The following is a 25,018-nucleotide window of genomic DNA, read 5'->3' on the forward strand; positions in this document are numbered from 1 at the left end:
TCAGTTCCATGTTGGTCTCGTTTGTAGTTTTAATACTTTTTAAAGAACAGATTGTGTTTGATGAATGTAGACAGAATGAAGACCTAACTTAACGCATCTAAGAACATGTATGTAATATTTATTATTTTCGTTCTGGACGTCGAACACATCACTGTGCTGCGGTAAATTCAATCAGAATAGAAGCCTGGATTTTCTTTCCTAAAAACCAGCTTGTCAAAACTTAACGCTTGATACAGTCACATTAAAAGAAGCAATGCGTTTCATCTGCCGCCGATGAACCAGCTCTTTGGTTAAAAACCCAAAACTTCCGCCAGTTATACTGTTTGTAATGCTCTGCGACTCAGGCTCTGTGGGAATTATTAGAACTTATTAGGAAAACAATTCAACTACTGTTACTATGTTTGACTTTTACAGGTTTGTTTAACCTCGAGTCATTATTCATCTTTCCTGCTTTAAACAGCCGGCGCCGTCGCACCGCATGTGGGGAAACAATTATGTCGTGAGACTTGAGAGGGAAAGCATCGCACCACTCTGCTGTTTCGATGAGCTGCCGATGATTTGACTTTATTTTAGTACATACCTGTTGTTCCGGCATAGCACGCGAGTGAGGACGCAATTTGTCTGAATGATGTTGTTTTAATTGGCGGCAAAAACACGTTTCCCCGAACGCAGGCGGGTTTATCTTCACCTTTGTCACACAGAAGGAATTACGACAACAGCCCAGGCTCTTCCCAGCGACCCAGGTGGGTTTGTCAACACACGCGGCACATTAAATATTTACCACCATTTTCACCGAAAGCATCATCAAACATAATTAAACCCACCAGGGCTGCGTGAGAGCCGGAGCCACCGTCCGGCTCTACAACAACTTTCAGGACCTGTGACTAAGATAAACTGCACAGGCTCCTCAGAAGGTCCTGTTTCCTGAGTGTGATCACAACGTTTGCTGTGAAGTCGGAATGTGGAAGAAAACATAGATGCTTTACATTAAGTCTTGTATTTGTGTATTAAGAGCGTTTGAAACAACATCTTGACTCCTCTTTGTAATATTTACATGACAACGAAGAGCAAAGACAGGCGGATGAATAATTAAATTTGACGAATCATAAAAAACATCTCTATTAGCAAAAAATAGGCGCCTGTAAAAGATGGACATAGAGTTTGCTTGTGACAAAAGTGTAACAAGTGAAACATTAAAATCTACTATTTAGAGCTGATTGTAAATGTATTTACATATTAACCCTAAGGAGACCAGGGGTATTTGGGTATTGTTGATGTTAGCAGCTACACAACTCGTGCACAAATGTTTTATCGACTTTTCCGAGTTGTTGATCTGACTCGAGATGACGTTCCAGTGAATTTTCCCAGTCTGGATGTCATTGCTTTCCATTATTCCAACATCACATGAATGCCTGACGACGCCCTCTCATTGGACGCTGCTTTGTGATTGGATTGTCCTCGTCCAATCAGATTCAGATGTAAAAAAATAAGGTCAGAATGAATGTTCATAACTTCAGCGTCACGCACACACTGTGGGAACTTTGAGCTTTACAAAGTTTTCTGCTCTGCATGTGGGCACTGATGTTCCCTGTGTAACCTTGGCATTTATAATTTGTGCACTTTTTTATAAATCGCAGAGTTGCTAATAACCTGATGAAACCCAAAACATATTTAATTAAACCTTCCTCTGAATAAAAAGCTCTCGTCCCTGCAAATGTAGACGACCGTGCATAGAGTTATTTTGCTCCTAATTGTACTACTTCAAATCTTCTTTACAAATAGAAATTAATTTTCTCCGAGAACAAATCTTTCCTACTTGAACGAAATTGAATTTCAGATTTATTCCACAGGTTTACAAAGGTCAATATAAAAATACAAACTTTACTTCACATCACTTAAGGAGATCAAATCTGTTTGACCCAGTTTAAGCCCAATGTCCTCCACTTATTCATTGTAAGGTACATATGCAGTTTATATTTTATTCATGTGAAAACATACACTTACCGGTAAATCCAGGCAGACACGCACATCCGTAGCCATTAACAAGGTCAACACATGTGGCATTGTGCAGGCAGGGGGAGGACATGCACTCATCTATGTTGACTTCACAGTAGTCCCCTGCAAAGACATGACATTTAAGAGTCTGTGCTCACCAAGGTCCTAAAAAAAAAATAATAATGTCTCACTGCAGCTTTGATTCATAACATTTTGTGACTCATGCTCAGTTTTTAACTTTCCTCCCCGACTTAGTAAACTATATGTTCTGTTTGACTTAGAGTGTCGTGGTGTGGAATTTGAAACGTTATCACTCGTGACACCTTGAATCCCTCGGTTGTAGTATTTCAGACAGTTGTCATAAAAATTATCTCAGCCGCATATTCCACGCGCGCATTTTACGACAGAGGCAAAATTAATTTGACAAAGAAACTTGGTTTTGAATATTCAACAAACACGGGGCTTTAAATCCGGAAGATTTAACGGCTGCACAGATGTTCCTCTGAAAACAACGAACATAATGGGATCGGTGTCTTTCTATCCAAACTATATTCATAGATTCTATTTAAACTTAGTTTGTGTGTTTAGTTTGTTCTTCTTGTGTTTCTGTTCCTATTTGTTGTCTCTGAAAACACAAAACAGACCGGATGCTCACAAGCCAAGTTAGAAGACGGATTTATTCAGGCTATTTCAGACATTTGTAGTCGCTGCGAGCTTTGGAGGAGACAGTTATGTAATGTGAAATATCAAGTGAGAGGAGGTTTTTGAACTATGGCGTCATTTCATGTAATTACACAGTGTGTTTTGTTCTGCTCTTGCAACACTATAAAGGATAGAGCTTGTATCTCACCTCCCATGCAGCTCAGGTGGCCCAGAGTTTAAGAATGACTTCCTACTATATATGGTGTATTATGGTTATACACTTGCCAGATGACCTAGATATTTAGGATGGATTGGGATTGACAGTTCCACGAAGATGGATTGGGTGGCTGCAGAGCTGATTTTCCCTGTCCTCAGTCTGCCATGAATCTTACTGGAGATTATTGTGCTACCCAGAGAATAAGTCGCTTCAGTTCTTCTTTATCCCCCTAATATTTCTTCATTAAAATACTTTTGGTTTTCAAGCTCAGGCGGGGTTAAGGCAACTCTGCACACAATATGTTAAGATTAAATGGCTGGACCAGATATTTAAGGTCCCTCCAAGGATTACTTATTATGACTTTGTGATGTGCTTTTTAATTGCCAAGAAATCCGGTGGAGATATTCCCGCTCCCACAGGGAGAACCCTGTCCGGCTTCTACCCCAAAGATGAGTTATGCATTTTTTAAGCTCAACCCGGTCAACTGGAAGTAAAAATGCCAAAATCTTTCTAAAACTGACAAAAGCATCAGAAAATGCTATCTGCAAAATATTAATCTCATGAATGATACTCGATAAATTGCATAAGAAATTTTTACTTTAAGATTTCCAACGTAACAGTTTATAATTTTGTGTAAATTGTGGTATTTAGCGATTTATGTTAGATGAACAACACATGTTTTATCTAATGTTCCTTCACAATTAAACATCAACTTCCACACACCGAAAAAAATATTGTCCCCATGATATTTCTGGCTGAATTTCCCTGGAACCAAATCAAACTGATCAGTCGCTACATTGGAACGATTTCACTCCAATTTCAGTCCCTTTATAACTGAAAGAGAGCGATAATGCATGTCGAGTTAGCTGAAGCCGTGGGTGTATCATGGTATGTCACAATCCACAACATACTATACTCGCTGCATAACAGTTGGTTGGCATGGACACAGAAAGTGATCAACATTTGGCCGAGCAGACTTTGCAAGATGCGTTAGGAGCCAGTACGTGCTGAGCACAGCTTGGCTGAACATGTCCAGGTTTTCATTAAGTAAAGGACGATACTTTTATAATAACAGATGCTCATCTGCTATATATCATATGACCTTAGGGATTAACACCTGGGTGGATACATACTATGATCACAAAGGTCTTGCAGAGAATATATTTAGACAAAAGAACAGTGAATGTACAGTTATGATAACATTTCAAATTAATTCAAGCTTTTCTGAAAATGTTTCCCAGACAATTGCTGCCTTTAAATGTAAAAGTACATTTTAGAAAATAGCAATATAACAAAGTTCCAGATTTGCAAGATTTTTTAATGTTTATCAAGTGTAAGTCATTCTCTGCTGCAAATACAAGTTTAAAACTGTCTTTGAACTTAAAGGAAATAATAATGACATTTATTGTGATACTTGGAAAATGAGGCAGAACTACAGTCAAGTGTCTAGTCAGATTTTATAAGACTAAATTGGACAAATATTGTTTACATTTTCTTAAATGATTTGTATTTTCAGGTCGCCATCGCTTCAAAAATCCTGTTTCGATCTGTATTCCAGCTCATCACTGAGATGACTCATGTATGAAGAGCTTTGAGCGATGCTGCGCAAAACAAACGCCGTCATGGTGGGATGCAGATAAAAATACCTGTGACTCCGAGAGGACACTGGCAGCCGAATGAGTTGAGCTCATCAACGCAGGAGCCTCCGTTTGCGCAGGGCCGGCTGAGACATTCATTCACTTCAATCTCGCACTTGCTTCCTGAGAAAGAGGGAAGGCGCACAACATGTTGACAAACTGCATCGCCTCCGTGAATAAAACGTCACCTTAACTCACAAAGAACAACTTCAAATCGCCTCAAATAGCTTTCACTTACCAATAAATCCAGGTGCACAGAAGCAATTGTAGCCGTCCAGAGTGTCCTCGCAAACACTCAGGACTCCACACGGCCGTTCTTCACAATCATCAGCGTTTGCCTCACAAAACCGGCCTGTTAAACCTGCAGAGAGAAAACAGTCGTCTCTGCTTCGAGTAACCCCTCTGTTGAATTGATCACAGTGAGCCCGTAAGATTACTGTTCAACAGAAAAATGATTCAAGGGATTTTCTTCTGGTCTTTTCTCTTCTTCACGTTCAAGAACAAGCTAAAACGTACAATTACTGTGAATTAACGACTAAAATCCTTAAATGTTGCTTTAAACAGTTGGACCATTGATGTATTAAGGCGAAGCACTTGTTAGCAACGTTACTCAAATGTACTAGAGGATTTTGAAAGTGTGCTTCAAGTAATTACTCAAGTAATTAAAGGCCCTCTTTGGATCCTCTGACCACTTGGAACACTATAGACTAAATATTTGTAAATTGTTGAATCTTTTAGTAATGTCTTAATACAACATGTTTGCCAGGCATAACAAGACAATATATTTTTCTAATTAACACAGGCTGTGAAAAAAACTTTGCTATTAAGTCAATTTGATAGTCAATATAAAAACCAAATTTAAAACCAATCTTCAACTGGCATTTATTTAATTATGTTGAATACAATTCTAAATGTTTCTAACCTCGCCTGCTGTGTTGTCAATATAATTGGAGGCTTATTATAATAGCTCCTTTTGTCAGTTATTATTTTCTGCAATATAATTTAACAATTAAGGGGGCAATCAACATTCTTGAGAAGGAATCTGGTAGATAATTACTACATATAGTGCATAGTCTTGCCATAACTTAACTAATATCTTATTTTTTTAAATAACAACTACAAAAGCTATTACAGGTATATTAAGTTAAAACCTGATGTTTCCATTAAGCAACATTTACCTAGAACATTCTGGAAGATTCATAGAATTTACAATGTAATTCGTATTAACAATGTATAAAAGTTTTCACAACGTAAAAAGTGTAACAATGTAAAAGAGTATTTAGGGTGTAAAAACATACTTACAATGTAAAATAAGGTTTTACAAATGTAAAACGTGCTTACAATGTAAAAAAAAGTATTTAAAATCTCAGCAATATCCAAAAATGGTGACTTCTATTTATTTATATCTAGTTACCTTTGTACTTGGTAATTATCTATGAATTGGTGCGATGAAATGCATTATTCTGAAAAAAAAAGCTTTATTAACTGATAAAAAACAAATCATTAACTCAGAAATATTCTGTCCTCTATACATTAACAGTATACTGTTTTGTAATAAACCATTTCCATGTTTAAAGGTCAACCGGAGACTCCTGGTTCCTAAGTGGGCAAAGAGACGTTAAAAGATATGTCTTTTTGAAGTCAGAGCACAAACTGATGAACTGAGCCCTGACTTATACATTTCATAAGACTGTTATGTGTTGTTGCTTCGGGCCAAAGAGATTAGACTCCCACAGAGAGGGAAGCTGAACGAGTGAAAGCATCAAACCGGTAGCGTGTCGGTGCACATGTACATGCTTCATTTGAGGAATTTAATCCATTTGAAAACCAGCCCCTTCTGGAGGGTGGACCTACCTGGCAAACAATCACACTTGAACCCTCTCGACAGATCAACACACGCTGAACCATGTTGACACAGGCCATCAACGCAGTGGTTGGTGAGTGTTCTGCAGTGCGGCCCCGTGTACCCGTGTTGACACACACATCTGTAAGTATCTGCCAGCTCTTCACACAGGAGAGTCCCCTCAGGGTCGCAAGGATTTGACACACATTGGTTCACAGATGAGGAGCAGTCATTGCCATGGTATCCTGTAAGTTGGGGGGGGGGGGGGGGATCAAAGAGGTGATTGATGTGCGCTGCCGTGTACAGTATCCTCCTGCCCTCCCACGGCTGGCAGGCATCACGGATTGTGATTTCAAATAATGCCGTTGTTGCCAGTGTTTTGCCTCCCTGCTGATTTACATATTTTTATCCAGGCAGAGCATAAAGCACTAAAGGAGGGATTTCAGCATCAATACACAAACTAGAATAAAAAAATTAAAAAACGGTGCTGTTTCTTCACCGATTGCAACTAATGAGTGGATTTGAGCGCGCGCTTTCCGATGGTATTCACTTTGAGGTAAAAGCCGCTTTGGTGCTTCGGTGATACCACAGTAATCAACAACTGTAATATGTTTTCCACAAGCATTAAAGGTTGAATTTGAGGGTTTGATGTATAATAGACCAAGAAGAGCACATGACACACTTTGGTTATAATGACTTTATAGCCTCTGTTCTACTCTGCGTCCACATTTTTTGATGGAATTACTGAAGTAATTGCGAAAGCGCCAAGCTTAATTCATATTTTCTAAATCTACTGTAGAAATAAGTTAAATACCTGGACGGCAAATACAGTGTATTTCTCCAGTGGGGCTTTGGGAGCAAGCTCCTCCATTTTTGCAGACCTGGACATCTGATGCACACGATACTGACGTCGACGTGGAGCAATTCTTACCTGAAAGGGAAATCAGGCTTGTTAATTGAGGTGGTCTGTGTTAATCAAGACGAAGCCAAAGAAAGAAAAGAGATCACAACACCGACATAACGACGCGTCTCAATAATCTGTCACACAAATGAGTTTGACCGCAGAGAACAACAGCCATTAACGTGATGAACTAGCGTGATGTGGTGCGAGTGTGTCCGGTAATGGAGCCACTCGGGGTGACACTAGGACAAAACCGCACATTCCGCGTGCTTTCAGAGTTTAGCACAATTTGTTTACAATGCCAAAGGGACATCCAATACATTTGGACTAGTTTCCAATCTGTTTATAGTGTCCCAGTACAAAAATAGATGAATAACAGTGATGAGGTTACATGAAAGTTAAATTCATACCATAAAAACGGAGACTAAATGGATCTGTATGAGTAATATATTGCTCGGTAATTTGTCAGCTTGACTCTTAACTGTAAACGCATGAATATGTAGACTCTGCAGGCGAGGCAAGACAAGATTTTGATTTCGGAGTTCTTCTGGTTTCTGTTTCCAGTTTGACCTATTACGCTGAGCAGGCTTTGGTTGCCTGCAGCTAAACAGTTCCTGTGGAGAGCAAAAGAGGCAGAGAACATTGATCGAAATGCATCATCTATCAACTTTTTTTTATTTATCTGAAGATAGCTGTTAACAGAGGTTGGCCAAAATGTCAACTGGACCAAAAACACATGCAAAAGTATCACTGTTTGTGTTTTGTGTGAAGAAACGTTAATTTGGTCGGACTGTAAACAGTGTACAGCGAGTGGAAGACTCGGATATCTTGGAGACCCAAAATACTGGCTGTTGACCCCAGAGGCTTTTCCGTGGTCACATGATCACTGATGGGCTCTGAGACTGAATTGACTCATACAGATATATGGCACTTTCTTCAGATTTCAAACACAAGAGGAGGATCAGGCTATTTTTGGACCTTAGCACCTCTCCTGTAAGTCATGGAGTCATGGCCGTCACAGAGCTGATCTGAATGGAGTATTGGGACAAATAAAGTAACCATCTGATTCAGTTGTGTAGTATTAAAAGAGAAGGAAAAGCTAATGAGGACGAGCTGCCTGGCAACTGTCACCAACCGGATGTAGCAAACTTGTGTTTAGAACCAAAACAAAACATGGCTGCCTACAGCGCAACATATGACTTGACTCCCGTGTCATATGACCTTCTGGAGTTGTAGCAACAGTATGAATGCTGTACTAATGTGTTCCGCAAACAGATGATGACACCAACAGACCATCTCCATTTCCGTGACTCTAACAGTGAAGAAACAATTGTTTAAACACCAGCTGTGTGGTTCTGCAACTAGACTAGTTTGTGCAATATTGCAATCAAAGGATTAAAAATCACTGTCATCATGTTTTGTTTTTTAAGATCAGTTAAGTTTTGAAAATGGTTTAGATTGCAGCAGGCACTCAGATTATGCAGAAAATTGTATTTGGATAAATACTTAGACTCTGTATTCTGAATGTACAGTAGGAGAAAGAAGTGCCATCTTTACAACAAGTCAGCTGCAGAAATCGGTGAATGAGCTCTTTCATGAGACAATGGGACCACTTTGATGTTTATCACTGCTTAAGAGTCATCAATCTGCACTGTATTCATCCAAGCCTAAAGTATGAAAATGATGACACAGATAACTCACCAGCAAAGCCCGGAGGACAGATGCACTCGTAGTCTGCAATCAGGTCGATACACGTGGAATTATTGGTGCAATATCCATGGACACATTCATCATAGTTGATTTCACAGTTCAACCCCCCAAAGCCTGTTGTGAGGAAAAACATAAAAAAGAGAAAGATCTCATCATCAGAGACAGCGTGTGAATGTCAGTAATAAGCCAACATGAAAAGACAGATTAGTATCAAATGACACCCAACAGCAATGTGATGCTTTCATGAAATTGTGGCTTTTCACAAACAAGTGAATAAAGAGGAGAGCTGCAGGGCCTATATTAGATTTTTTTGGGAACTCTTAATTTTTTTGTTACATCAGCACATTTGATATTTATACAAATAAAAAGGTTAAAGTCATAAAGCAAAAGCGAGCGCTGCCAATTCCTGACATTTTAGTTCCCCCATAAATATATTCCACCACATGGTCACGCCGCAAAATGAGTATCATTAGCTCTGTCACACACTGCGGCTACAGGAGACCCATGACTAATTCTTGGCTATCAGCACCATCGATGCAGGTCAAATTCTCATCATTTCTCAAACTGACCATGGAACCAATTTCCACCTCTCTCCATGTCATAAAATTTGACAATTATTCTGACTTCATTAAAAATGCAGACCAGGCTTCACCCGCAATCAAGGTTTAATCAGAGGTATGTCTGACAGGTAAGGTGTCAACTGGACCGGGAAATTGCTGGAAAAATTACACCTATTTTTTCCCTCATGCGCTAAAGACGCGAGTGGCAGTAACTGGAGGGATGGTTTCATGTAAATGTAAAACAAATACACTTGTTAACCCAACGGGTAATGAACTGAGACCCAGGAAACAAGAGGGGAAAGTGTTAACTGAAGATCATTGTGAACAAAAGGGGGCAATCAACGTGACGGTTTCTATTCTAGAGAAACACTACAGCGAGTGAGTTCACTGATTGATTCCACGCTCTTTAGCTCAAGTTGTGCTCATCAGCGACAAAACCACCTGCCACGATTGGTTGGGATGAATTCTGATACCTCTCCACCCTCAAGGCTGTACAGATATTGGGATCAACTTTTTGCTGTCATCATAACAAGGACATGGAGTTGGATGAGGAAGAAGAAGATAAGAACCAAATCATCTTCTCCAGCTGTAGTGGTTGAATACATCAAGAGACTTTAGGGGCCCCTGGGCAATAAGAATAAGTTTAAACCCCAAAACCCTCCCAGGCACATGATACAAACCAGTCTCTAAAATGATGAAGATTTGGCAGAGAGATAAAGAGTATGAGACCTTTTTAGGGTATAATTTTTTTCCAATGGTGTTGTCTCCTGTAGATAAACGATTAAAGAATTTAACTGGGTTCTCACTAAATTGTTGTGGACTATGGTGGATTCCAGGCAATTGCCTTATCTGCTCCCTGGTTATATGAAGGTAGTTTTTTCTGCATTTATGTTCATTACAGATTCAACCAGACCTTGTCTACAGAATGTAAGGCACAAGAAGTGCTCTCTTTATTTAGAGTTGTTTTGAATAATTATTTCTGAATAACTATTCTGGTGTTATTTTAATTTGTTGTAGCAGAAGAGAAAGGTCTTGGGAGTTATGTTTTTGTTAATTTTCCATTTGCTGCATTAATGAGTTCCATGGTGGATCATGTTGAAGAAATTGGTTTTGACGAAGATCACATTTCTGTTGTAATTGTTGGAATGATATAGTTAATTGAGACAGAAATCTGAGAGCTATATTCTTTGATTTTGAGTGATTTAAAAAAAAAAAAAGATGGCTTTGCTGTTGATTGAAAAAATAGGATTGGAAGAGGGAACAATGGAAACAATCTCATAATAGACAAACAAGTATATTGTGTTCTTTTCCTTAAATATTGATGACTTCTAGCTGCACATACAGTACGTTTTTAAGATTCTTTCTACAATACCATAAAACTGTATTAATCCCGAAGGCAATTTGGTTTAGTGCAAGTAAAGGAAGACAAAAAGACACCGACATGCACTGACGCACAATCAAAGAGCTGTTCAGTGTACAGAGCTGTTCTAAAAACGAAATACTGAGCAACAAGTGCAATTTAAGATTAAAAGTGTTCTCCATTCATTTGTGTGCCAAGCTCTAGATAAAGCAAAGAATTGTCCTGTTATGCCCTGTTGTAATTCTATGATGGGGTTTTACTTGTATGTTTGGTAGAGTGGGTTTTGTCCATTTATAAAAAGGAATAGGAAAAAACAGCAAACAGAATGGAGAGCCTTTTATAAAAAAATAATTGCACATTCAAACCAAGGTCAAAACTGCAGGACTGAACCCAGATGGTTGCACATTTTTTTATAAACAACAAAGACCTGAGTTTAACAGATAATCTTATCAACTTAACCACTAATGCATTGCAACTTACCCTCTGAGCAGAAGCACTGATACAGGTCTGCGCCGTCCACACACATGCCTCCATTCTGGCACGGATTTGACTCGCAGTCATCAAGATCTACTTCACAAAACGGTCCTGCAAACCCTGCAGGCCATGTAAAAGAAGATAAAAAAAAGTTATTGAAATCTTTTTTTTGTCTTTTGTTCCTTGCGTGGTTTGAATTCGCCAGCCAATTAGGATCAGTACAACTTGTTTTCACAAACAAAAGCCGGTGTTCAAAGCTCATATTGATTTTAAGGGGGCTTGCTGGGCACATGTAGACTCGGTTCACTGACTCATTTAATCATGTTTAATAAGAGCCAGTCGCTCCCCCTCTGATTTATTACATTAAACAAGCCAAACGTAGTGATTTTACCATCAAACTCAATCTATGCACAAAGGGGAACCACATGAAACAAATAACATGCATCGGTGCTCACTCAAACACACACAGGCCATTTAAGAGGTGGAACATGTCACTGTTTATGTCACATTATTGCTGGTGCTACTCAGGCTGTAAGTGGGTTAACCTCACACTTAGCTACCCATTTGTTGTGTGTGTAAAGTGTGTACACAGGCAGCCAAGGACTGAACAGAGAGCTGGTCCTTGGACGCCTTTCACCAATAGCAACATGGAAAGAAATACTGTATGAACGTACAAAGCAAAGTTGTGAAAGCCGTGCAAGCAGGATTTCCTCCAAAATAAAACTGTGGCGTTTTACAAAAACAAGAAAGGCAACAAAACAAAAACAAGTGCTGTGTTGCAAAAACCTTCTAAGATGACAAAAACTCTCTCATGCCAAGAAAAGGCTTTTGATGAAAAAAACGCTTTCGGGAGCGGAAATAATTTTATGGCAAAAATAAGTCTTGCACTGCAAAGCTGTTTCTTTTGAAATGAATGCTAATGTGAAAAACCCAAAAGAAACTGCTGTCAGAAAGATGTATTTGTGGGGGGGGGGGGGGGGTTGTAAGAAAAACAAAAACAATTACCGCTTCATGAAGCTTACTATTCAAGAGAGTTTAATCACTTAGAAATCTAGAAGAAATTTTAACAGCAACTTTCAGAACAAACCAGTGCTGAGATTTATTTATTTTACACATTTCCATCATGTAAAATCATGAATTAAATTATATAATCATACATTGACAGTGTAAAGATTTGATTTAGTGTTCGTACAAAACAGTAGATTAATACATTGGCAGCATGGGATATGCAGTATGGTGAAGGGTAGGGGGTGACTAACATGTTTTGCAACACATTAGGTTGGAAAGCATTAGATAATACGGACGCCCAGCCTGCTGACCTGAAACATCTCGACAAGACAGCATCTTCGCCGGTTGCCCTTGAGAGGTGATCTGCGGCGAGCAGTTTGCCGCAGGTTGCTTTCATTTACATAAGAAATCACTCACAATCTTTCACTTTGACATCCGGCGAGCATAAGTGCAACAGCAGTAATGAAGTTAAGGTTATTGATTGGGTTACATGAACTTCTATGTAATAGCCATTCATTTGAAAACAGATAGCCGAGCTGGTGTGGAGTCGTGCCGACTGAATTATGACTGGTTTGGGAAGCCAAATGTTTTTTTTATTTTTTATTTCAAGTGCCTTAACTGCAGCCAGGAATAAGCTTGTGTGCATGTATACGCAGGCCTGCACTGGCACTCTGTCACTTACTGCACATACAGACTTGAGATGCAGTGCTCTGAAGCCTGGTTACTGCTGACAAGCCTCGGAGTATCTAACAGGTCAAGTCTCCTCCACTTACTCCTGTGTTATCTCTGTCACTGCTGGCAGATACTGCCGTGATAACACTGCCATCCTCGTGGAGATGAGTCACAAACACTGGACTGACAGACAAGATGTTACTTTTCTGAAAGGATTGTCAAAATAATCTGCATACATTTGCATGAGATAATTGAATGGCAATGAGGTTGTGAAGGCTTCCCTATTTTTGAGGCATGAGTGAGTAAGTAGGCTTTATTTACCAGATTGAAGCACACAAGGTGAATTGTTGTCTTCTTCTACTAAAACATAAAACTTTTAATTCCACCCTAAGGTTGTCTGCTTCAGCCAACCAGTTCCATACATTTTTTCCAGACTCATATGTCACGGTGACCTTCATATTTGACCTTTAACCACTGCAATCTGCAAGATTAAGCAAAATTTTAAAGAATTCTCTAAATATAACTTTCACAAGCCCAAAAACTGTTTTGTGGGGTCATCTCTTATTTTATCAGTTCATCTTTGAGTCCAAGTGACCACTGGTCAAAATTTGAAGATGTCCCCTAAAAGAAGATACTGTTTTCAAGAGGCCAAAATTACCTTGACTTCAGGCCACTCAAATTTAATCAGTAAATTATGAGTTGAAGTGAAGATTTGAGCCAAATTTGAAAGAATTCTCTTAAAATAACTTTCACAAGCCCAAAAAAGGTTTTGCAGGGTCATCTCTTATTTGATCAGATCACCCTTGAGTCCGAGTGAATTTTTGTGCCAGATGTAATGACATCCCCTGTGGGTGTTCCCAATCATATCATGTCCACAAGAACCTGAGGTCACTGCGACATTGACCTTTACCCACCAGAGTTTAATAAGTCCATCCAACTGAACATGTGTAACGAGATTGAAAATATTTCCTCAAGGTGTTCAGGAAATTTTGTGTGCACAAGATCAAAAACATGTTTTGTAAGGTCACAGCAAACTGGACCTTTGACAGGCAAATTCAATTCGGTTGATCTTTAAATCCAAATGAAAATTTCTACCAAATTTGAAGAAATCCCCTCCCCAGGGCATATTTGAGATACTGCGTTCACAGGGCAAAAAAATTGCTAACCAGTTCCTTCTTGAGTCCAACAGAACATTTGTGCCAAATTATGTTCACAAGAATATGCTGAACGGACAACCTGAAAACATAATGCCTCGGGCCACTGGCTGTCGCCGGCATGGAGACATAAAAAAAACACTTGTTGATTTACGAACGGCTTCTTATTCCCTAAACTGCAATAAACCTGACTTCTGTGTAAGACAGTGAATCAGCAGGAGAAAATGAGCTGCTTTGTATCCCATTGTTTACTGTTGCAAAGGGCCCATTTTCCACCTGTTATCGCCACAGCATGACAAACCCATCAGCTGCTAAAGGTCCCGCTCACCTCTTTCACATGTGCAGGAGACATTCTGTCCATCATTGGTCTCGGTGCATATCAATGTGTGTTCACTGCAGATTCCAAACGAGCAAAGGTCAATGTCCAAAGAGCAATCCTTCCCCTTGAATCCTGACAAAACAAAACAACACGCATTGAATAAAAACCCAGGTAAAACAAGCAATAAGGAATGCAATCATACAGCAGCACCACAGCAACACACGCTGTGCAACACATACTTATGCGGCTGTGTGTTTTATTAGGTAAAGACACCTTTTCTTTAGCGGATTAATGGGGGTATTGATTTTTCTCTCCCCTGTGCAACCTAGCTGCTATGCAGTATGCTAATAGATTGAATCATTGACAGAGACCAACCCTACCGAGCCGATCCATATCACATTTATCTGCCCCGCCAAATGCACGTCTGCATGTCACTGATAGATACCCATGTCAATATCAATTGTTGTAAATAAAGCGCAGACAGATGGTGTGACTGATACATGCGTTTGTATAAATAAAGATGACCGAAAGGGAGAGGCCAAGAATAGATGAGCGCGTATCACACGTGCAGCAGCCATTAGGTAATGTAGGTTGAAATAATGAAGACCAATATGATAGGGCCTGTTTTCATTTTGGATTGAATTTCTACATTTGCACAGGGAGGGAGAGAGAGAGAGAGAGAGAGAGAGAGAGAGAGAGAGAGAGAGAGAGAGAGAGAGAGAGAGAGGGAGAGGGAGAGGGAGAGGGAGGGAGGGAGGGAGGGAGGGAGGGAGGGAGGGAGAGAGAGAGAGAGAGAGAGAGATAGAGAGAGAGAGAGAGTGTCTAGGTTTATGGAGTGAGAATATTTGAAAGTTCTAAATTTCATAATCAGGCAAACCAAAAAGCCTCTTTAAACCAGAAGCGTCTAAACAGAGAGAATGTGCCCATATCCGTGTCACATTAATCTGGGTGCAGTCAGTCAGCGTCTGCAAAGTAGGTCTCGCTCACTGGCAGAGGAGTGAAGTGTTTCAAAACATCACGTCCTCATGCAAATACATTTTTTTGAAGACATGAACACAAACACACAGAGCAGCATCTATAAGAGACTACGCAATACGTTTAGCTGTCAGCCGCCACCGCCGTTGTCTTTCCCGTCATAATCTGTATCGACAGCGACGCGCTTTCCACCAACACATCTATCTCCATGTTTGATGACCTTCCGACTACCCTCCCCCCCCCCCATCATATTATATATTGCCTTGACTAGTTAATGGACAGCTATTGCCTCCAACAGAGTGTTTCAGAAGTGTTTAATAACCAATTGTGCATGCAGTTCACTCGGAGGTTAATGTTGCATGAAGGAATGTCACATTTACAGTGTCACCATCTCCAAATGGGACTCCCTATTCTGTCTGACAGCTACGACTGGCTCAGGCCGACCACTGCAGGAAAAGACAGGCACGACGAGGAGCCCTTTGTTTTTCCATTGTAGCTTGAGATGCAGAGTAACAGGACACGCTGGGATGCTGCACTGGAAGCATCCCGGTCGTTTGCCCATGTTGTCATGTGCTGTGGTTAATGGTGACATCCATGGGTCATAACTGCTCTTTGGCTCTGAAGAGTGCTGGTCATCAGCATATTTAATCATCTCATCAACAATGTTCTGTTTGCTCCACTGAGCTGAAAAAGTGAAAATCATGTCCGTTTAATAAATCAAATAGGAGTTATGGTTAGGTTACGATTACCAAGGCTGGGTATAGCCTGTGTCGCTCATTACCTCCACTAACAAAGAGGGGGTTTCTTCATGTCCTCACTTCTGTGGTGCATGTGGTGTGAATGCTGAAATTCAGAATCCAAAAGATATTTGGTGAAAAGCTCAGGTGAAGAAGTCAAGGAAGGACTGAGTGGTTTCTAGATCTGAACAAAAAGCCGCCGTGCGCCTGTGAATGGAGCACCACTGCTAAACGTTACATGGACTGTATTTAAAGAGTGATTTTACTATTCTCACTCAAAACCCTTTACACTACGAGCCACATTCATCTATTTATACCGCGCTTTTCTATCACACATCATTAAACCTGACAGATCAGTCATCAGATGGTAATTTAGAGTTCAGCTTCTTAGCCACGTTCATTCTCGAGGAGCCAGGGATCGAACAATTGACCTTCTGGTTAGTAGGCGACCCGCTTTACCTGAGAACGCTGCCACAAATAACACCAGCTTTTAGTTAGCTGCAAGAAGAAAATAGATTTTTGTTAAATTCCATTTGCACCGAAGCGGATTGTCCATCAATTATATTGTTTTTGATCCTGTTTCTCTTTAATTTCATCTTGTTACCTTTGCCAAGCAGGTTATTCTTTCACCTTTTTTTTCGGTTTGTTGGTTTGTTTATCAGCAGGAATACTTGGGAACTGTTAAACCGGATTTTCCATGAAACTTGGTGAAAAGATGGGACATGGGCCAAGATAGAACCAGTTACATTTTTGTATCACTTACTTTGACATTGTGAGATTCTTGGACATTTCAAGAGATTTCCCAGGTAAAAATTCATGGATCAATTAAGGGACCTGACAACTAGTGACTCTGTCCTTGTCAGAGGTGTGTGCTTTACTGACTGCCATTCTAGTCTTAGCAATATTTTTGTAATGTACACATTTTTGGATAAGAGTAAGACAAATATATGCAACCATTGTCCTGGTGTTAGACATGTGGACATTATTAAAATATCATGACGAGCTTCATGGTTATGAATCAAAATTCACGTATTCTCCAAACAGCATGGCTGTAATTGGCACAATTACCAATCACAATGCATTACACAAATCCAGACGCAGATTAAACATTTGTAAAAGTCAGAGTCTGGTCCGAGTCTTTTTGTGCTTTGTGTGTGTGTGTGTGTGTGTGTGGTTGTTTTTTTTGTAAGAAAAGCAGACAGACCATTTGTGTAATTGAATTTTGAAAACGATAAAGTAATCACAAACACCTGTCTATAAATCTGTCAATGAAATTACAACAGTAATGGAGGTTTTACGGACACACCGGTGTTCTGTTTTTCGCCTAAATTTAATTTGTGCAAAAGGCCGGAAAATAGCACGGGCAGATTATTTACCGTGATGCATTTGCTTTGTCCATAATTTCATAAAAGCGCACCATGTGACAGGTGCTGCACAGGTCTCAGGGCGGTAAATGTTTTAATGACTACACCCACATTTAGTGATTTACTGTGCGGAGGCATATTCGGCTGAGGGAGAACAGCAGAGGACTAAAACACAACAGTAACAGCAAAACACTGGTCGTATTGTTTCACTCAAACTTAGGTAGAAGGGTAGACTTTGAAAACAACACAAATACCCAGTAAAACCTGTGTAGATCTGCAGCTTCTGTGAACTATCTGGGGAGAATCATTTCACAAACATCGCCCAGTGCCAGTGTGTACTCTGTGTCCCGTCCACTTCTGTGTGTGGTGAATTTTATTCTTTCAAATATTTGTCTTTAAATCCTGTTCTTGGGACTGTGGATGTTTACTGCCAAATGTGACACCGGACGTGCGATGCCAGGAAGGCCGGCTGCAGCATTCTGACTTGTGATTAAGTATTTTATTACCGAAGGGCATCGTCAAATTCAGCTGCAAAAGACCTCCCTCTATCAAGGACTGTGTTCCAACTGATTATGGATCCTTTCAGGAACATTTGTTATGAAATGTCAAACGTATAAATGTGTAAAACAGGTTGTCGCTTGATTAACGGACAATTCTGACAACTACATCTGAGTTGAATTGGGGGGTGCACATGCATCAGTGCATTGCAGGACAGGAAACAGTGCTGTTTTCTACTGATGTTAACCTTGACACCACGAAAGGAAAAAGTGAAAATCTAAGAGTTTATTATTAATCACATTCCCATAATACAGTTGTAATGCTTCTATTTGCTCTCCTTTGTGTTGTAACCAGCTTCCAGCCTGCATTCAAACTTTTAAAAGACGAGTGTAACTGATCGTTCCCGTCTTTGCGGGTGCATCTTAAATAAAAACTGAAAAATGATCACAAGGGCACAATTAGGTTTGCATGTAAATGTATGAGAAATTAAACTTTTCACACATTCCCAAGGTACAGTAAGACGGAGAATTAATAGCGAGGTATTTTTGTAAACATGCTCAATAATACAAAAGTAGTCGGTGCTTACCAAGGGGACAATGACAAATGTAGTCATTTATCAGATCCATACACAAGCCTCCTTTTAGACAAGGCTGCGACCAGCAATCATTTACATTCTCCGAGCAGGCCCTTCCTGCAGGATAAAGAGAGAAACAAATAAACTCTACTTAATGTCACAGGGAGTGCAGCTTAAAATACGTTTCTGCTAATAAATTTAGCCGTCACTGAGGATGTTTAATGCTGATCTTAAGTTCAGAATGAAGCGTGATTACGTGAATAAACACGGCAGCATTCAGAACACGCGCGGAAGAAAATTTCTGTTCATTTTTCTTAACATTGAGCCGCATCTGGTTTATTAGGGACGAGGCTTAATTTCACGAGGAAGCTGATAGCCTCTGATTCCACTGGCGGAAAATGTGATGGAATGATTATGTGACCGGCATGTTGCAGCTCGTACATGTGCATAAACGGCATACACTCAATTTTAGGGTCCTCTGGGCAGGAATAGCAAGTGGAATTGATATAAGATTTGACTGACAAACTTAAAGCTCCCACTTGCTCTGCCCTTTGGCCAGATTTCAGATCTCTTAGTTCTCTGTGAGCCAGAGAGCTCACGGTGAACTAAGAGCCCGACGTCCTCGGGCACTGGTGAACAATTTGCAATGCTGTCTACACCAAGGTAATTGTACTTATGCCATAATGACCCCACACACTGGCAAGCACTCTGTTAATCACACACTGTAAGATTCTCACATAATTAAAGTTGTCGTTGACTGTACCTCCAGAAGAAAATATACTGTACAATATACATTTAGTACTTCAAACTACGATTGGTATGATACTGAGCCAGGTCCTCCTGCCAGCAGATATTAGTTATTATACCTGAATAGACATTACTGCACCACTGATCTGTTTACGTATTCACATCAAGATTTACTATTAAATGGATAGTCGTAACTACCTTAACTCTAAATGTGTAAGAAATAGACAAAATAAATTATTGACATAGAACAGCTTATAACGTAACTAAATGTAACTATTCATTACCTCAACCAAGGAGGTTATGTTTTCATCAGCATTTGTGTGTTTGTTTAGAGGATTATGCAAAAACTACTGGACGGATTACCACAAACCTTGGTGGAAGGATGCAGGATGGGTCAGGAAAGAGCCATAAACTCTATGATGTGGATGCAAGAAGTGTTTTTTTCACTTTCTTTAACATTGCAAGAGGGCAATGTTGTTGTTATGTTAGAAAAGAGCTCATGGATCTGAATAAAAATAATGCTGTTTCATAAGGGGACAATTGGGCCTTGGTAGAAGTATGAGAAGGATGAGCTGAACTGAGTTCCCCTTCAAGTTCCCTCCTGATTTAAGTGCAATCACTAATATAAAAGGATATTTTTAAAGCACTGAAGGTACAGCATATAAAACTATCATGCCATCACTAATGTTATTGCTGTAAATCTTTAAAGTTGTTAATTTTTCTTTTATCATATATAGTACTTCAGATTTCCATATACTTTCATTTGTTATTCAACTAGCATAACACATGAGCCCTGACCACTGGACCACAGCTATCAAACATAAGCGTTTAAACCTCCAAGTGAGTGAAAGCTTCATATTGCTGTTTCTAACATTATAACCTGTGAACACTTGCTCTAAAAGCTCATATCCCTGTTGCCGGCCACACTGAAGTCTGCAAACAGGATCTCATTCGCATCAGATGGTCTCATACCCTGGAACCCTGGGGGACAGTGGCACTGATAACCACTGATTAGGTCCACACAGGTGGCACCGCTCGCGCAGGGGAAGCTGTTGCACTCATTTGTTTCCAGTTCACAGAGCGACCCTTCAAAACCGAGCGTGCAGCGGCAGGTGAAGTTGTGCCGCCGGTCCAGGCAAACGCCGTGTTCGGAGCAGCGATGGCCAACGCAGTAATCAATGTCCTCTTCGCAGTAAACGCCCGTGTATCCTCTGGGACAAACACACCTAGAAACAAATCACAGAGAACTATTTTTCTGAATACTGCAGAGTTGGAGAACTTCTCTAAACCCTGAAGGAGCAGAAACAGTAAATGTCACCGCTTTTACAATCGCTGACATTCTGGTGCCTGAATGGCCCCGAAGACAATCAAGATTTCAACACTCACCTGTAACCATCAATCTCATCCACACAAGTGGCTCCGTTCTGACACCAATGCCGAGCACAATCATTGACATTTATATGGCAACTCTGACCGGACCAACCAGGCATACAGATACAGGCGTAGCTTGCAGCTTCGTTCAAGACGCAGCGTCCTCCGTTGGCACAGGGCTGTGGAAAGAGGACAGCGCTGTTATAAGAGACGTGCTGCTGCGTGTGCAGGAGTCAAATTGCCTCATATCAAGAGGTAATATCATACATTTGCACTGAGCACATTCTGCCCCAGAACATGACTGTTATTTTACAATGAGACCTTTTAAGCACTTTCTTTGCCCGGCTGCCCAAAAATGAGCTTCATTTCAGCCACTTGACACATTCATGAATACCAATTCATGCTTTCTGCTGGATTCACTTTCCATGCATCTACATTCCACGTAGCATCAAGTCTTACAAGAAAAGATCAATGGTCATTGAGTGGCTAAACCTCCCAGGAGCACCCAGTGAGAAAAAGATAGCATTGTAGCTGGTACGTGTGTGTGTGTGTTTATACATAGCAGAGGGGAAACAAAGGGCCACCGGAAGTGCTGGCTTGTGAGAAGGTGTATAATGCAGACATCATGGCATTTCTGTATGGGGGCCAACACAAGCTTTGCTCCACAGCGAGTGATCATCTCCATCTGTCTCCTGAAGTAGCTTCCGTCTATGGTCTTAGCCGTTTTCTTTAAATGCAGAGAGGGCCCATTCATCCATACATGCAAAGAGCTTCTGCGCGTACGGAAATACAGACATTGCAAATCTTCCGCGCTCAGCAGGTGGCAGAGGTCTTTTCAGCGCCTTGTTCCCCTTGTGCGCGTCCCAAAGCAAAACCCATGATAAACTATGGCAGTTCCTGCTTTTTTTTCCTTTTCTGCCAAACCTGCTTTCAAGCCTGGAAGATGTGCACCCACATAAACAAAAAAAGATCATAAACATTTGCTTGATTTAAATACACAGCATTGAGTGTATTGTGAATAACATGTATCACTTAGCCATATAGTCCCTGACCAGGTATTTCGTTATTATTTAGAGTCAGGTAGAAGGTCAGAATCCACTACTTGATTGAATGTGTATGTTGCACGCAGCACACACAGGAGCGGTGAATTCTCTCGTTAGTCAATAATTTAATAAAAAACCAACATACTGGGCTGCTTCGGCACCAGCTGATTGCAGTGTTTATGGATTATCGCCTTTGCTGTCAATCTTCCTGTGGGATTTATGCTTATGTTTATCCCCATGTACAACAAAGGATTATTCCACACTTTATCAATACGATACTGAATTACACCGGATACATTCACACTTAAGTTCTCCAAGTTTGCTGTTGGCACTTCTCTTACGGGTTATTATAAATCAAAACATATGAACCCTTAAGAAACATTTAAACCCTTAAGAGACTGTCTTTTCTGTATTTGTATTCAATCACGGTTTGACTCATTTATTATACCAAAGAATGGACTGACTTTAAAATAAACCCATAATGTGACAGGTGAGTTCTACGTGAGTCACATGTTTTTTATGTATTTTTATTCATGTCTGGGGGGGGCTTACAGTAGACAAGGGGTTACCTAAATGTTTTACTGATCAGGGGATGTGCATGGATGTTGGACATATTGGCCCTTATCTGCAAATGCTGTCCCCCTTTATGTCCCCCAGTGTGGAAACTCCTCTAAACAACACAAGTAAACTCTTGCTTTGGTTCCCTGCTGTTGGCATAAAGTTGCTGCACTGCTGTAGAGATTACACAGGAGTAGCTTGAAGAGAGATCCAGGATCGCAAGGTCTTCAAACATGTGCACAACTAATAAGGGGCATGGTGGACGCATAAAAGCAGATGAGTCCATTAAGATATTTTTACCCACTTGAAGGCTTTGAGGGCAGGGTACACGGCAGGTGTATTCAAGACCATCTGGCAGATCCATGCACTGAGTCGCAGGCGGACACGTGTTGTCAGGCAGAGCACACGCGTCAATGTCAACGTCACAATTCTTTCCCAGGAAACCTGCAGGAGGAGATTTCAGAGATTTCATGTAACTGCTGCGACACAAAGTAGATCCGTGATCAGTGTCACAAACCCATCTCTAATTTAAGTCCCTGTACCAGGCCAGCTCTTCTATATATTTAATAAACAAGGCCAAAATTGGGCCAAGTGGGGGTCGTCTAGAGGATTGGCCTCATTTTGAAGAATAATCAATGTGGCAATTAATTTATCTTGAGTCGGAATTAAAATTTGGTTAAGGGTAAGGTTTATATAGGAAACATTAAGCGTTGTACTTCCTACTTTCCTCTGATATTCCATCTAATCTTTCTTTCTTGCTCTTCTGATTTTAATATTAATCTGTAACAATTATCACATGTTGTAGACACTTTGCCTCGTCCCAAAAATAAAAGGCTAAACATTTATTTTGAGATAATGTCTGATATTCTTTTCCAAGAAATTATTTGGTATGACTAACTGAACCATAAACTAACATAACTTAATCCTGAATGCTTTACAAGAGTTAAATAACATCATATGGCTTTATACATGTATTGTTGATGAGGACACTGCTATTGTTGAGATGTCATTGTATCATATTCAGTGTCAGGTAGGGCTTAGCCAACAGCTCGTATATCAATCATGTCATAAGTCTATGTTCAGTATTCGGGTCCAGAACTGTGGTCAAACACTATTTTCCTATATTGCACAAAATCACTTCACGATGCGACGGATGCAGCAGATCTGGCATAAGAGCGGAAGAGGCTTAGATTTACTGGGATAACGGATGAGATCTAGCCGAGAGGCTGGAAAGCCAGTGTTCACCCTCTGGAATTTCGTTACCATGGATCTTTGGCCACATCTAGTAGCAGTTTACTCAGGGAGTTAGGGATTCACTATCAAGGATTAGGGCAGGCTGCAGAGGGTGTTTCAGAGGAAGCTGAGAAAAGAGCAAGCAATGGCCCTCGCTGAAAAGAAGTAGGCAACCGGCTTGTGTGCAGAGTATGGATATCCATCTTGTGTTAACATGGGAGATACAGCAAATATTAGTGTCAAGCCAGCAGTCAAACAACACTCTATAGTCTCTTTATAACCTTCTTACATGTATAAGAGCTTTGTAGCACATGTCCACAAAGTGCAACTTAGTCTTACTCTTTGGTATTAACAGCGACAGCAGAAATACAGTATAGTCATCACACGTAAATATGTGAAACATGTATTTTTCTTAAATGCACAATATGCAACTTCCACCACCGAGGGTCTCTCAGTCAAAACAATAACAAAAGATCTGGATTGATGACCTCATAAAGCAGAGTGAAATCATGGGAGCTACCACCATCGCTGATGAAAATCTACCTGATGGGACTAAGGCGCAAATCATGTTCACAGATGACGTAATGTGTCTAGCGTAAGTACTCAAGTCAACAAAATGTATAACTTAAGATCTAGTAGTTATTAGACATTTTAATAAGTATTTTTACATGTCATACCTTAAACTCACACACAAGCCAGTGCAAGAGGGTCCAGTGCTGACCCATGCTCTGAGCTGGTGTGACGTGGGCGGCACACAGTCACAGTAGAGGCTTCTGGGGTGTGGTGGGTCTAATTCAACTTGACATCTGCGATACAAGGCTCCCACTCGATAACCCCATAAACACAGCCATCAGTCCACTGTCTCATTTCCACAAGAATGCCACCAAACATCAAAAGGCCAAAGGGACAGTTACATCACATTTGGGAGAAACATTTTTTTTTTTTTTTTTGAAAGGGGGGGGGAGGACATTTCTGTTGTATAAAAGGTCATCTTCAAATAAAAAAGTAGTTTGGACTGACTTCAAGACAATGCTCTCAATTACATGTTTTCCCCTGCTTGGTAGATTTCTTATCTCAAAAAGTAGGGTTGAATTTCTTATCAGTTCATTGTGAAATGTTATTCAGAAGATCCTGTGTTTGAACCTTCCTGAAAAGATCTGTGTGTCTCCAAAGATTCTCTACAGTTTCCTCCCTGACTTCAAAGAAATGCCAGTTAAGTGAACTGAAAACTGGAAATTCCCTGAAGGTATAACTTTGTTTTTCTGTCAATGTGTTATAGCCATGAGAGGGACTGGCAACCTGTCCAAGGAATGACCTCTTGTTTCACCCAATGCATGCTGGAGGAGTACCCAGCCTCGCACAGCACTGAACAAAACAAGTTGTCCAGGAGACGGGTGTGTGTTTGTTGGTTAGTTGGTCGGCTAGT

The 25,018-nt window shown here is 40.4% G+C and overlaps 1 protein-coding gene across 1 annotated transcript in view; it reads right to left on the bottom strand.

Moving 5' to 3' along the window:
- eys (eyes shut homolog) overlaps nt 1-25,018 on the bottom strand; it is a 155,534-nt gene that overhangs the window by 113,592 nt on the left and 16,924 nt on the right. The window contains exons 8-18 of the mRNA XM_061086984.1: nt 22,664-22,803; nt 20,774-20,937; nt 20,360-20,613; nt 18,653-18,757; nt 14,502-14,624; nt 11,346-11,459; nt 8,937-9,059; nt 7,149-7,265; nt 4,730-4,852; nt 4,501-4,614; nt 2,005-2,118 (exon numbers count right to left, since the gene is read on the bottom strand). Coding sequence (XP_060942967.1) covers nt 2,005-2,118; nt 4,501-4,614; nt 4,730-4,852; nt 7,149-7,265; nt 8,937-9,059; nt 11,346-11,459; nt 14,502-14,624; nt 18,653-18,757; nt 20,360-20,613; nt 20,774-20,937; nt 22,664-22,803 — 1,491 coding nt within the window. The remainder of the gene's footprint in view (nt 1-2,004; nt 2,119-4,500; nt 4,615-4,729; nt 4,853-7,148; nt 7,266-8,936; nt 9,060-11,345; nt 11,460-14,501; nt 14,625-18,652; nt 18,758-20,359; nt 20,614-20,773; nt 20,938-22,663; nt 22,804-25,018) is intronic.

Source organism: Limanda limanda, chromosome 15 (genome assembly GCF_963576545.1).
Source record: "Limanda limanda chromosome 15, fLimLim1.1, whole genome shotgun sequence".
NCBI classification, from domain to species: Eukaryota; Metazoa; Chordata; class Actinopteri; order Pleuronectiformes; family Pleuronectidae; genus Limanda; species Limanda limanda.